The sequence below is a fragment of the Chanodichthys erythropterus genome, chromosome 10 (assembly GCF_024489055.1).
Source record: "Chanodichthys erythropterus isolate Z2021 chromosome 10, ASM2448905v1, whole genome shotgun sequence".
Lineage (NCBI taxonomy): Eukaryota > Metazoa > Chordata > Actinopteri > Cypriniformes > Xenocyprididae > Chanodichthys > Chanodichthys erythropterus.
In genome coordinates this window covers 11773403-11786603 of record NC_090230.1, presented here as the reverse complement: position 1 = coordinate 11786603, position 13201 = coordinate 11773403, and the positions used below count along the sequence as shown (strand labels likewise).

Sequence of the window (13201 nt, the reverse complement as noted above, 5' to 3'; positions counted from 1 at the left end):
CTTTGTGTTAGGGGTTTTGAAAAGTGCATTACCATAACTATTAGCAATAAAAGTATTCATAATTGCCTTGGACAAGGCAATTTAGATGGATGTCACCTAACATGGACTTGAGCAGAAAGTTCTTCTCAAGGAACGTTCTCAGAACTTCAGCAAAAATTCTGGCAAGGTTCTCTCAAAAGTTATGAACAAACATTCTTTCAGTAATGTTAATAGAACCTTTGTTCAAACTTATCTTGTCTTTAATGATGTTCTCAAAATGTTAGCTCAAAAACATTATTTATAAATCATTCATGGGACTTTTTTCTCTGAAATGCCTTAGTTGGATGTTTGTCTAACATTTTGTAAATGTTACTACTTGTTTCTTAATCTTCAGAAAGTTCAGAAATAATGTTTTCAGAACTTAATGGGAATGTTGGGAAACGTTCTTAGAACATATTTTGTTAGCTCGGTTTCACCATAATGGGGTTAAATCTGGATGCAGGGCCTTCAGTATCTGCTCACCTCTCCATCCCTTCATTCTTTTTTAAAAACAATATGCACCACTCCAAATAAGGAGAAGTGCTTCTGACTGTTTGGTCCAGGCCATTCCTTCTCACAAGTGGTTAGATAGGGAGACGGGTGGGGGAGTGAAGGGGGGGGGGGGGTGTTTTAGACTTTGGTTGGGTTATGTAGAGCGTTCCAGCATTGCAGGCAGCATCAGCTGCATTCTTCTCCTCTCCTAAATCTCCTCGCATCCATTAGTCTGACCACACTTTCAGCTGAAGGACCAAGAACTGCACTTCGTTCGTAGCTCCCTTGAATTTTCATATTCGACCCAGACACTAGATCAACCTGCAACCATGGAGGCCATCAAGAAGAAGATGCAGATGCTCAAACTGGACAAGGAGAACGCCATCGACCGGGCAGAGCAGGCCGAGACGGAACAGAAAGCTGCTGAGGAAAAATGCAAGCAGGTAAGAATCCACAAATTCAGGAATCCATATAGAGGAGAGTAAAATGAGAAGGTCCTAACAAAAGTGCTGGCAATAGCATCTGTCAAGGCTGGACTCGACGTTTGTAATCAAGGAGAAGTTTGCCAAGACCTCATACTTGAAAACCAAGTATGCATTTGAGCTGCAATTCTGGGTCTTTCACAGCAGTGGCTACTTATTTTCCACAATTATGTAGGAATCCTATAAAAAATCAGTAACAATCTGACCTAACAATGAACAATACTTTTATGCCATTTATAAATCTTGCATATACTAATACATTTTTAACATTAAATGTTTGCATGTTAATATTAGTTCAAGGAACAATGTACATTATTTATAATTTAACATTAATCATAGATAATAAACTGTTAAAGATTGTGAATTTGGGTAATTTTTCTAATATATATTTTGCAAACAGACAGACACCTCAGTAAATGAATATTATAAGTCAATCCGTATGTCTTCCACCTTTCAGAAGACCTAAGGTTATAAATGGACAGAGAGGTCAGGCTGTCTGGAATCCCAGTAGATTACTGGATTTGACCACAAGAACCCAGCCAAACTGATAGCCATAGATAGAAAAGTGCGAGTGTTTATCTCACTTACCGCCATATGACAGCTTACCTCAGACTAAAATTAGTTACTGCTGTATACTAAAAAGAGTAGGCCTATGATATATTGTGGGTTAGGTAAGTTATTTTGTGATTTAGTTAATAATATTATGAGGGATAATATTGTAGAGGTTGATAATATTCTTAGACACCTTTTTAAATGGACATCTGGGATATTCCCTTAAATTATGCTAAATTGTGCTATGATTACTCACTCTGCCTCATACAGCTGGAGGATGAGCTGGTCGGCTTGCAGAAAAAGCTCAAACAAACTGAAGATGAACTGGACAAGTACTCAGAGGCCCTGAAAGATGCTCAGGAGAAACTTGAACTGTCTGAGAAAAAAGCTGCTGACGTAAGTGATGCATTCCATTAGGGTTCAATAAAACACAATCAGACATTCTTTACCATAAACAACGTGAGTCATTCAGGCTTTGTTATGATGCTTACACTTCCTGTCACTGCTGCTCTCAACCCAGCCGGTCCATTTCAGGGTCACGGCACCATTTCAAAGTGTTTCAAATTGGGATTTATAGGGCAATAAAAAGCTTTACCTCAATAAAACATGTCAACACAAGACATGAATCTTAAAATACCTCTTTCCTCAGGTTTACTTCTGCAATGCCTTGGAACGAACACATTGCTCATTAAAGAGATAATTTTAAGGTTTAAACGCACAAATTGGCTACTTTTAGGTTGAAATGAATCAAAGCACAATGCATTCCACCTGTAGGAATGGGTTTGGCCTCGGGACGAGTGAGAAAATTGCCGTAATCACACCTGCATGGTTCTGAAGTGGTCCATCCTGTCCGTCTCTCAGATAAGCTCAGGTTACTCCTCACAATGCGACCTCAAAGGAAATGACTGCATAGTTTGAGAAGGAAGCTGAGGAGGGGCAAATCGGTTGTTTGTGAATCCTTAATGATTCCAGCATGGGGGTAAATCCATTTGCGAAAGAGAGATGTTCTTCATGTTGTTGTTGACCACAAAATACTTCTACAGGACACACTGTAGCATCAAACTTTATGCAATAAGTGCAGTACAAATGCCGTTTTGTGTAAGATTCATTTTCAGAATGTTTTTTAGCCAGACTGAGAGGCCTGAAACTGGGGATACAAGCACATTTTCGAGTTCTTTGGAGCGTTGCCCTGAAAATGTGCTCCAGACAAGCCACATGTCATGCATTAGAGGAAACTTTAAACTAATTATACATCTGCATTCACAACGCCAAAGAAGTAGGTAAGATAGTCGCAATGAGTGAGGGATTTTTGAGGCCTGTTACTGATAAGGTGGGGGGAACAGCAGACTGGGACTTCGGTTGCTGTGTAGAAGCTCAGGAATCCCAAGAATGTAGCGAAAGCAAACACAGAGGGCCACACTCCTGTGACTAATGAAATCAATGCTCTGAGATCGCTGGCTCGTCTTTAGAACAAAAGCACACATCCGAGGAAAAAGTGTGACAGACAAAGTGGTGTGCAACGTCAAAATTTGAGGTTTTAATTGTGGGGGTTGTAATTGAAAACTTGTGTGTATCTGCTGCGTTCAATTTGTAAGTGGAATCAAAGTGGTGGCAAAGTCACAGCCTGCAATGAGATGCTTTTTGACTAAATTGAATTTAAAATTTTAGCATTTTGAACTGAAATATAAATTACTGACAAGTAAAATAGATGTAAAAAACAAAACAAACAAACAAACAAAAACATTTATATGATTATTATCATTTTTACAGTGTATATCACAAAATATTTCTTTCTTAAAAGAAATTAAATGGACATATGTTATTTTAGGTAACAAGAAGATCTAAAACTGCATGATTTTATTCAAAAATATTAATTAATATCGTGTGATTTAACCAGAATACATTAAGTTACATTAGTGGAAGTGTTATTTCTACCTAAACTGAACCTTAAAAATTAGTGTTTCTCAAATAAGGGGTCTCAGAAAACTCCCAAGAGATGATGTAAAGTTATTTATAGGATGTTAGCTATATTACAATAATGTAACTTAAATAAAATGACAGCTAAACTGCTAAAATAAAGGTCTACAACATGAAAATCTTTTAATTGACCACTCAGCTACTATAAAGTTTTTGAAACGTCTGAAATTAAGAAATTATGGTTAATTTAAAATATATTTGCAAGCTAAATTTCGGTTAAAAATGCTTTTACAGTGTATTGCAGTGTATTTAATATTTAAAATAAAAAATATTAACAAAAACGTAAAAAAAATTTAAAAGATTAAAACTAATAATAAGACTATTAAAGACAAACGCTAAAAGTACTTTTTTGTATACATTTTGACAAGAGAAAGAAGTAATTAACATAAAACGAGACTGAATTGTGACTCAGTGGTAGCCCCGCCCACATTGACGTCACAGGGACTTCACTTTTCCACAGTTACATTGAAACTTTTCTGCAGAAGTTCTGCCTCCTTACATTCTCTCACATTCCAATGACTCCATGAAACAGAAGTAACCTCCTGCGAAGACATTTTTTGTTCATTGAACCGTTTTGTATTGATCCGGACTGGGAAGAATTTGGATTGCACATTTCGTGTCGTTTTCACTCCTTTTTTTCCCCCTTTACACTGGCCATTCAACTACAGCGCCATTCCGTTATTTTTTTAAATCCTTTATTAGGGATTATATATATATTAGGCTTTTAAATTTTTAAGTATTTATTTTTTTATAGCTTTTTGAGTTTCTCTCTATTTTGTATTTGCACATCGTTTAATTTTTCCTGACCAAAGTCGCGGCTCGTTTTATTTTCTAGTTGTAAATATAATATAATAAAGTATCTAAAATGACAGGTGTGACTTCTTTGGACGCAGTGAAGAGAAAGATCCAGACTTTGCAGCAGCAGGCGGATGACGCAGAAGATCGAGCTTTGGTTCTACAGCGCGAGCTGGACAATGAGCGCGAGCTCCGGGAGAAAGTGAGACAAATCTTCATATTATTTCTTTGTTCTTACTGACCGTCTTCACACTCTCCGGATTCTTCAGTGAACTGATATATAAAACGTTCCCGGGCTCCTCTGAAGACTATAATTATATGTTTAGGTGAACAGTGAGACCTGGATGCAGACGTGAGGTTGTGGAATGAAAGGCGTTGGTCCAAAGGGACAGTACGACCCCAAAATCTGCCTTTAGGCAGCTGTTAGGCCTCACTGATTTCTCATACACGTTTATTACACTTCCACCCGTTATTTTACTCTTAAAATCATTTTAATTTACACAATTAACAATGTATTATTTTTAACTAACAATTGCTACATTTGTGTCTTGTTTAACACAGAACTGCATTATTTTCCTGCTTAATACTTTTATAATTCATAAACATTACTTCATAAACAAGACTATCTATCTATGAGATATTTCTTCTTAATCTGACTTTTAAAATGGACTTTCTTAGGTATAATCTAATGTATTTTGCCATAAAACCATCAATCAATCCATCCATCCAACCAGACAGTAAAAATGATTTCTATCTGTTGGGGTCATATTGAATAGTATTTTGAATTAAACCATTTTTTTTAGATGACAGACATGACAAAATGTATGAGGACATTTTTCCTCGATACTAAGATGCTTGAGGAAGCCCCCATCCCCCACAGTCCTTGGAGGATTTAGAAGCTCAATTTTATACAGTTTTCTGAGTCATCCCTTTTGAAGCTGCTGTAGGGAAATATGGCCAGAAACCTACAGTCTGTTTCTTCTCATTTGAACTCCTGTTTCTGCATAATCGATGAATAATTGTTTGTAGATCTTTCGTAGAAGTTCGAAATTTGATTTTGTTCCATTCAAGAAAGGATGTCCCATCCTGAGCTCCCCAAAGGAACCGAGTCAGGATGTTGTCTCTTGTTCCACGTTGGAGTTTCCTGTGGTCCCTCTTCACACTCAAATGACCATGCAGATATGCAGGAAGCTGGCACTGCTTAAGAAAAGTCCTGTTCCTTTAGTGTTTGTAGACCAATAGTGTGTCTTTGTCTAGGATCTGTTGCCGTTTTCGTTTGATGGAGAAATGTTAGGGAGGTTCATGGTCCCATCGTTCTTCTACATCAACTCCTTTTTTTTGATCTTTTGGGGTGTTGCATTGAGTCAGATGCTTCTAATACAAATTTAGCTGACTTGACTTTCATAAGTGGGAGTTTTCCCACCCTTAGTGTGACAGAATGCTGTTGGACTTGGTCATGACGTGACCAATGACCTCTTCGTGATGGTTATAATTTATGTAAGCCATAATTCACAGTGGGGTTAAAAGTCAAGAACATGACTAAGAACATATGTGAAGTCTGTACAAAGACCATTAGACTTTTGGAAATTGGAAATGTGTCAGTTTCATACAAATAAGTAAATGAAGAGAAAGAGTTCCTTAAATTTGCATTGATGGGTTCCCATGGTGTTAAAAATGATATCAAGACCTCTTTTGCATATCTTTTCAGTGTTTAGGTACATTAATTGCTTACTTCAAAACACTCCAACAATCTTCTGCTTTCCTTTTTACATTAGTTTAGAAATAATTAATAAATTTGCATCTGCAACTCTGACTGTTTTACCAGTCAGACCTCTTAGACTATTAACTTGTATTGATTGAAAAGGAGCCTGTACTTCATTTCCACTGTACGTTTTCATCTGATAGGCCTTATTTTCATAATATCAGCCCATAAAAAGGTCATTACATTGATAGTGTTCGTCTCAAGTGTTTGCTCAATGTCACGTACGATAGTGCTGTGCCTCAGGAAGTCGACAGCAGAAGTCCCAGGTGACTGTTCCACATTTCAGCTCTAAATGTATAATTGGACATGGACGTCACTGCATCTCTAACAAGATCTGAGTGTACTGTGGTGTAAATAGGCCCGGGAATCCATAGATCTGGGAAAGTCGGCGTCTCATATCTCACATATGCACGTTTGGGTTTGTCTTGTACATGATAAAATGTTCAAGGCTGCGTCCAGACGCTTCTCGATAACATACAGCTTTATTATTTTTTTGCTATTCTTCAGCCTTTAAATCTTTTTGGCACTTCAGCACTTGCATTCTCCAGAGCTTGTTTTACCATATAAGGCTTGCATCTAAAGCAACTAGGGAGCGCAGTGACTAAGGAAAGGGCATGGCTCATGAGGGAGTATCCTGACCCTGAACTGAATGAGCATGTTGGGAGGGGAGAGGATGTGGAGTGTGTCCATTTCCTGTGCATTTTTCTCCTCCCCTCTCTGGCTCTCTTTTATTCGAAAGGGGGTTAACTTCCTACTCCGGTGATGTGTTGGTGAAATATGTGTGAATAAATGTTCATTTGACCCCTTCTTTAATGATGTCAATCTTGAATAGCATATTCGTTGGCGTTTGTGTGAGAGATAAAGTCATATTGCAAGATACAAACTTGCACAATGCAAAATATAAAGTCATATTTTGAGATATAAAGTCGCAGTTATGAAAAAAAAAGTCACAAGAAACGTTATAGCTTGAAATAAAGTGTTATATCTCGCAATTATGACTTTATTTCTTGCAATTGTGAGATATAAAGTTATATTTTTCGGATATAAAGTCACATCGACAGTTGGTTTGACGGTTCTGTCGTCATTTACTCACCCCTCAAGTTGTTCCAAACCTGTATGTCGATAACCAAACAGTTGATGGAGCCCATTGACTTCCATACTAACATACTATGGAAGTCAATGGGCTCCATCAACTGTTTGGTTATCGACATTTTTTTTGTGTTCAGCAGAAGAAAGAAATTCATACAGGTTTGGAATAACTTGAGGGTGAGTAGATGATGACAGAATTTTAATATTTGGGGGAACTATCCCTTTAAGTCACATTGTGAGATATAAGGTTGTACTTCTAGACATAAAATTACATTGACAGTTGATTCAGACATGTTATTAAGTTATCATTATGAGAAAAATTTAGAAGAATAGAATTTGCAATTATGAGAATTCACAATGTAAGTAGCGAGGTACGTCAGCCACGATCTGTTTACTACTATTCATGCTCCAAATGCTCCACCAGACCTCACAAAAGCAGTAGGAATCTGTAAATACCAGCAGCTCTGACTCAAAACAAAGATGTGATTAGAAAATGGACGATTTGCTCTCTTTGACTTTTCCCCTATGCCTCTTAAAGTTTAAACCCAGATACTATTTCCTGGCTGTAAGATTTTCCTACCATTCCGAGAGAACTGTGTGCTCGTTCAGCTGCGCGTCTGCAGTGTGAGAGCTACGGTGATATTTGTCATAATTATAGTTGTAATTATGAGTGCAGTAAGTGGGCGGTTTGGCTGTGAGGTCTCTTTAAACTGAGAAATGTCACAGAGGCACCATTGTGCTCATTCTGAGGCCAATCTTTGTTTGAATCACAACGGGTGGTAGCGGTGGTCGTAAAGGGTCTAAAAATGTTTTTTCTTTTGCAGTTCATTGTGCTTTATGCAAAAACTTGAAAATTACACACCATCATTGGGAGAATCCCCACAGACCTGAAAAAAATGCCAGGACATTATTTTATATATTAAACGTATATTATTGCTACAGTGAAAGTCAGTATATAATTGTATATAAGTAACCTTTGACCTTTTCGTTGTCAACAGGCTGAGGGTGATGTGGCGGGCCTGAACCGCAGAATTCAGCTGGTGGAGGAGGAACTGGATCGGGCTCAGGAGAGGCTGGGAACTGCGCTGCAGAAACTGGAAGAGGCGGAGAAAGCAGCAGACGAGAGCGAGAGGTCAATGGAAACCAATAATTTATGAATAATGGTGGAAGGAATAACTTGCTGTGCTCTTTGGGTGCAAACTACATGGCTTCTGTGGACCAAAACATATTTTTCTCATTGTAAAACAATCCACAAATTGTGACAGAATTTAAATATAATTTTAAGAGAAAATGTGGGTTTTACTCATGGAAACAGACTTACCCCACCTTTTACTATTTTAATTAATATTTTAATATTTAAATACATATTAAGAACCAATGATATTCATATTAAGTTGAGCGAAAAGGAAATTAACATAATTTTCCAATGAATTTCCAACTGAAGAGGTCATCAATGCTGTCGCCTAGTAATGACCTTGTCACTAACCGCTCGTTTGACCTCCAGAGGCATGAAGGTAATTGAGAACCGCGCCATGAAGGACGAAGAGAAGATGGAGATCCAGGAGATGCAGCTAAAAGAGGCCAAACACATCGCAGAGGAGGCCGACCGCAAATACGAAGAGGTGAGTTACAAGCACCTAGAGGAACACCACTTCCAGATGTTTGACTTTTGAAGCTCTTCATTTGAACGCCATCTTTGCTACAGGTGGCCCGTAAACTGGTGATTCTCGAGGGTGAGCTGGAACGAGCCGAGGAGAGAGCCGAAGTCGCTGAATGGTATGGTTTACCTATTCCCACACTTTTATTCTCACACTTTAGATTAAAATGTGAATGTTTCTTGCTTGACCAGTTAAAACATTGTTTTCTGCTCAAATTCTTCCAGCAAAGCTAGTGATTTGGAGGAGGAATTGAAGAATGTTACCAACAACCTTAAATCCCTAGAGGCTCAGGCAGAGAAAGTAAGTCAACATCTCTCTTTATCTGTTAATATTCAGTCACAATTTAAGACCTCTATAATAATCCTCACTCAACTTCAGAGTCTGATAATTGCTTTGAAACTGAAACATGGTAATTATGGACTTACGGTTAAAGTTCTCACAACACAGTAGCTCTGAGAGCGATATGAAGTTTATTCAATGTTGACAGGAAAGTGAAATGGATTTGCTGTATCTGTCTTTGTTTCAGTACTCGGAAAAAGAAGACAAGTACGAAGAAGAAATCAAAGTACTTAGTGACAAGCTGAAGGAGGTAAAGAAGTCAATAAATGAGACAAGGTCAAAGATAAGCTGCCCTTTCTCATACTGAATGTCTTTTTTCAACACCCTTATTGTGTTTATCAGGCCGAGACCCGTGCAGAGTTTGCAGAGAGGTCGGTGGCCAAACTGGAAAAATCTATCGATGACCTGGAAGGTATGAACATATTCACTAGTTCTAAGGGGTTTCTGTGGAGCCAAAAGTTCAACTGTTTTGCAATATTGGGGAGTGAACATAGAGATTCTGCTAAATTAACTACATTTTCCAGAAGTTTGATTAGCTGTTTTCCAAACATTGTACTTTTTCCAGTAATGAGTGATGACCTGACTACTGGAGTAACCATGTGGCAAGACAACACTGTAAAGCTGATTCATTTTAGTCAATTGGTTTGTTTGGATGATTTGTTATTGTGAGTTACTTCACTCAAATGGTTTATTTCAGTGAACTTGTTCAAAAATATTCACAGTAGCTGTTTTCAAAACACTGTTGCTTTTCCAGGAATTAGATATTTTCTCCATGGTTAGTGTGGCAAAAACATTGGTAAAGATGATTTTAGTTAGACCAGACTAGTCATTTTGGTCAATAATTAATTGACCAATAATTACTGGTGCATCATGACAAAATTCTTTTTGATTCTTTTTAGTGAATCTGTTTGGATTTGGATGGTTCTTTTTAGCAAATAATTTCATTCAGTCAGAATCAGCTAGATTTGATTGGTTTGGGTGGTTCATTTTAGAGAATTGCTTCATTCTGATGACACAAACTAGCTCCAAAACTAGATTTGAATGATTTGTGTGGTTCATTGTAGCGAATTGCTATGTTCTGATGGAATGAACTGGTTCAAAAACTAGATTTGATTGGTTTGGAGAGTTCATTTTAATGAATAACTTCATACAGATGACACAAACTAGCTCCAAATGAACTGGTTCAAACTGATTTGCTGATTCATGAATCATCATTCAATTCCGAGTTCACAAAAGCCATTTTACATGGATTTTTGTCTTCAACTTTAATGCTGTCATCCTCATAGAAAAGAAAATACTGAAACAATTACATTAAAAATCTTTTTTTTTTCCTTAAATAGATTTACTATACTTTTTTTTTTTAGTAACCTATGATGTAGATTTTCAAAATGGTCATTTTTGACTATAGTTTGACTTGGCGAGCAACACTTCAGACTAAACTGTTCTTATGAAAACTACAGTGAAGGTAAAGAAGTGGCTAAATGAACTTTTCACCTTCAGAAATGACTAGTGGCGAAGCAGGACACATTGAAAAGTCCTGAGAGCATGGGGTTTTACAGGTCACAGGCGGGTCATTCTCCTTGTCTATATAACGGCCATAAAATCTTTTGAAACACACAACACCATATTGTTTTAGAGCCATTTTGTCAAGAGTTCCAGCAAGCTCATGTTTCAAATGCTTGAACCCTTCACTGGAAGATGATATATTCGACTCAGTATATAAAATCGGTTTGAACAAGCTTGGTTTTGCTTCTGTCCCAAGAGAGATGAAGTATGTCTGTTTCCTACAGCGCCAGTCAGCTATGAGACCAAACTCTGCATTTGCTTAATAAAAGTAGTATATATGACTAGTAAAAGTAACTAGAGACCATATCTTCGTTAGGACGGATGGAAATTTTACAGTCATTGTTGTTTTGCACACGATTTGCTTAGATTGTTACTGGTAGAACATGACTTCTGTGAGCTTCATAGCATGTTTAGTCTTCATAAATCCATTAACTTCTTGTCTTTCTCTTTTTCCTTTGGTTTCTGTCCATTGCTGCTTCTCATCCTTCGCTTTCCTGCTTTTCCTGCCGATCTTCAGATGAACTCTATGCTCAGAAGCTGAAGTATAAAGCCATCTCTGAGGAGCTGGACCATGCTCTCAATGACATGACCTCCCTGTAGATCCATCTCTGTCCTGCTCTGCTGCATCTCCTGCTTTCTCAAATTTCTTGCCACTTTCTTTATGTTTGCTTCATTTTCTTCGCTAGTCTCAATAAAACACTCTTGTTTCATTTCACTCTCAATCTTTTGTTTTCTTTGTTAACGATTCATGATGAAGATTGGTAAGAGGTTCTACATTCATGAAAAACCTGGGAATATCAGGGAATTTTAGTATTAGGTTTTTATGCTTAGATTAAATATTTGACTTGCTTGTAAAACATAGCAGCAATGTCTGATTTGTGAACGAATTGTTCTCTTGACTCATCCTTTTTCATGAATTGTTCATATTTGTCTGAATGATTCATTAGTCAATCAGTCTTGAATAAAATAGATTTTTATTTTATGATTATCCATTAATCATGAATGACTTGAAAGGTCATTGAAATTCATTCAGTCAAAAAGTGTCAGAATTTTACACAAAAGCAGTATCAGACTGTTGATATGCTTCCTAATTCTCAGCTCAGATCCTGTCATGCAAGTTTAGAAGAAAAATACATTAAACTTAGAAAAAAAATATACATGTTAGATATATAGAAAATATATGTAATATATTATCTTCTGAGGAACATTAAATATACATCTATTAAACATAAAAAATGTGTTAAATTATATATTAGAATATATTAAATATTTCTATACTCTTCTCATATTCTGATGTCTACAAAGGGTGAGGTTACATTTCAGTTTTGTCTCATTTCACGCTTTCTCAAATATTAAACACATTACTAATCTTCACAGCTGGAAGATTCTACTTTAATCATTCACACAAATGCAGTTTTAATCTAATATTATTACTGACAGACTGACCAAGTGCAAGTAAATAAATTTTTTATATTTTTTCTAATTTTTCACTTAGATGAAAAACCCTACAGTAAGTGCACTAAACTAGGGCACTAAACTGAATTTTCATATTGTATAAATACTTATTAAACAATCATAGCATCTTACAAATTCTTTTTACCCCCTTTCTGCTTACAGAAAAATTATCTTCTGCAAAAGAAGAAAACCTCGGAATGCACCAAGTGCTGGATCAGACACTTCAGGAGCTGAACAGCTTATAAGAGAACGACGTCCATTTTTACAACATTCCACAAATACTCTCCTTAATTCCAACTCGCAAGCTATTGAGCCCTATTTTCTCACCGAAAAAAATAATAATTTAATTTTTTGGTCTGAGGTATTTCTTTTGCGCTTTTATCCAAGTTGGCTCGACATCGCTGCTTTCAAAAGTTAGCCAAACAACCTGAGGTGCTAATTTCCCCACTGATACAACGTTATAAGTAGCTTAATACATGACTTACCACATGGAAAGTGAATATGTTTATGTGCTCAGCTGAAATTCATTTTAAGTTTTGATATTAATGTACCCGGTAAAATGAAGAGTCACTGAAGGCGTTTTCAATGCCGTGTTTCTCATAAGTACATCATGCGCTCCATCTACTGGCCACATGATGCACTGCAGTACGATACTCCATTGATGCACCATAGAACCACTGCAGCCTATTTGTCAAAGTGCCTGTGTGTTTTTGTGGAACCACCACGAAATGGGACCAAACAAAGACCAAAGAAATATTAGCTCTTCCTTTTTCTGTGAATGCGTTGTATCTTTTTTCTGTCAAATGACTATTTCAAAATGCCTCAATCGTTTCTTTTCCATTTTCTGTGTAATAAATTTTTATAAAACGTCTGTTTGTGGGGTAGATGTTTGATTATTTTCCACAATTGTTCCACGTTTTAGCGATTTTACATATGTTTTAGATTCTGCTTATCTTTATTCTCATACGGAGTTTAGGAGAACAATCTCACACAAAAGTGGTGCATTTTTAATAAAT

General features: G+C 36.8%; 1 protein-coding gene across 4 annotated transcripts; it reads left to right on the top strand.

Moving 5' to 3' along the window:
• The first annotated feature begins 660 nt into the window (after nucleotides 1-660).
• Nucleotides 661-13056, top strand: tpm4a (tropomyosin 4a). 4 transcript variants are annotated; one of them, XM_067396009.1, is made up of 9 exons: nucleotides 661-953; nucleotides 1815-1940; nucleotides 8166-8299; nucleotides 8672-8789; nucleotides 8873-8943; nucleotides 9050-9125; nucleotides 9352-9414; nucleotides 9507-9576; nucleotides 12348-13026. In XM_067396009.1, the coding sequence occupies exons 1-9, from the start codon at nucleotides 840-842 to the stop codon at nucleotides 12428-12430; spliced, it is 855 nt and encodes a 284-aa protein (XP_067252110.1). In that variant the 5' UTR covers nucleotides 661-839; the 3' UTR covers nucleotides 12431-13026. The 4 variants fall into 4 exon arrangements, with proteins under 4 accessions (XP_067252110.1, XP_067252109.1, XP_067252112.1 ...); XM_067396008.1 differs by lacking the exon at nucleotides 12348-13026 and adding an exon at nucleotides 11248-11445 and having other exon boundaries at nucleotides 662-953; XM_067396011.1 differs by lacking the exons at nucleotides 661-953; nucleotides 1815-1940 and adding an exon at nucleotides 4028-4518 and having other exon boundaries at nucleotides 12348-13056.
• The last annotated feature ends 145 nt before the right edge of the window (nucleotides 13057-13201 follow it).

Excerpts from the sequence above, each read along its gene's own strand:
- tpm4a (XM_067396009.1), top strand. The coding sequence starts at position 840 with ATGGAGGCCATCAAGAAGAAGATGCAGATGCTCAAACTGGACAAGGAG. Across the intron at positions 1,941-8,165 it reads CTGAGAAAAAAGCTGCTGAC|GCTGAGGGTGATGTGGCGGG; the intron begins GTAAGTGATGCA and ends CGTTGTCAACAG. Across the intron at positions 9,126-9,351 it reads TAGAGGCTCAGGCAGAGAAA|TACTCGGAAAAAGAAGACAA; the intron begins GTAAGTCAACAT and ends TCTTTGTTTCAG.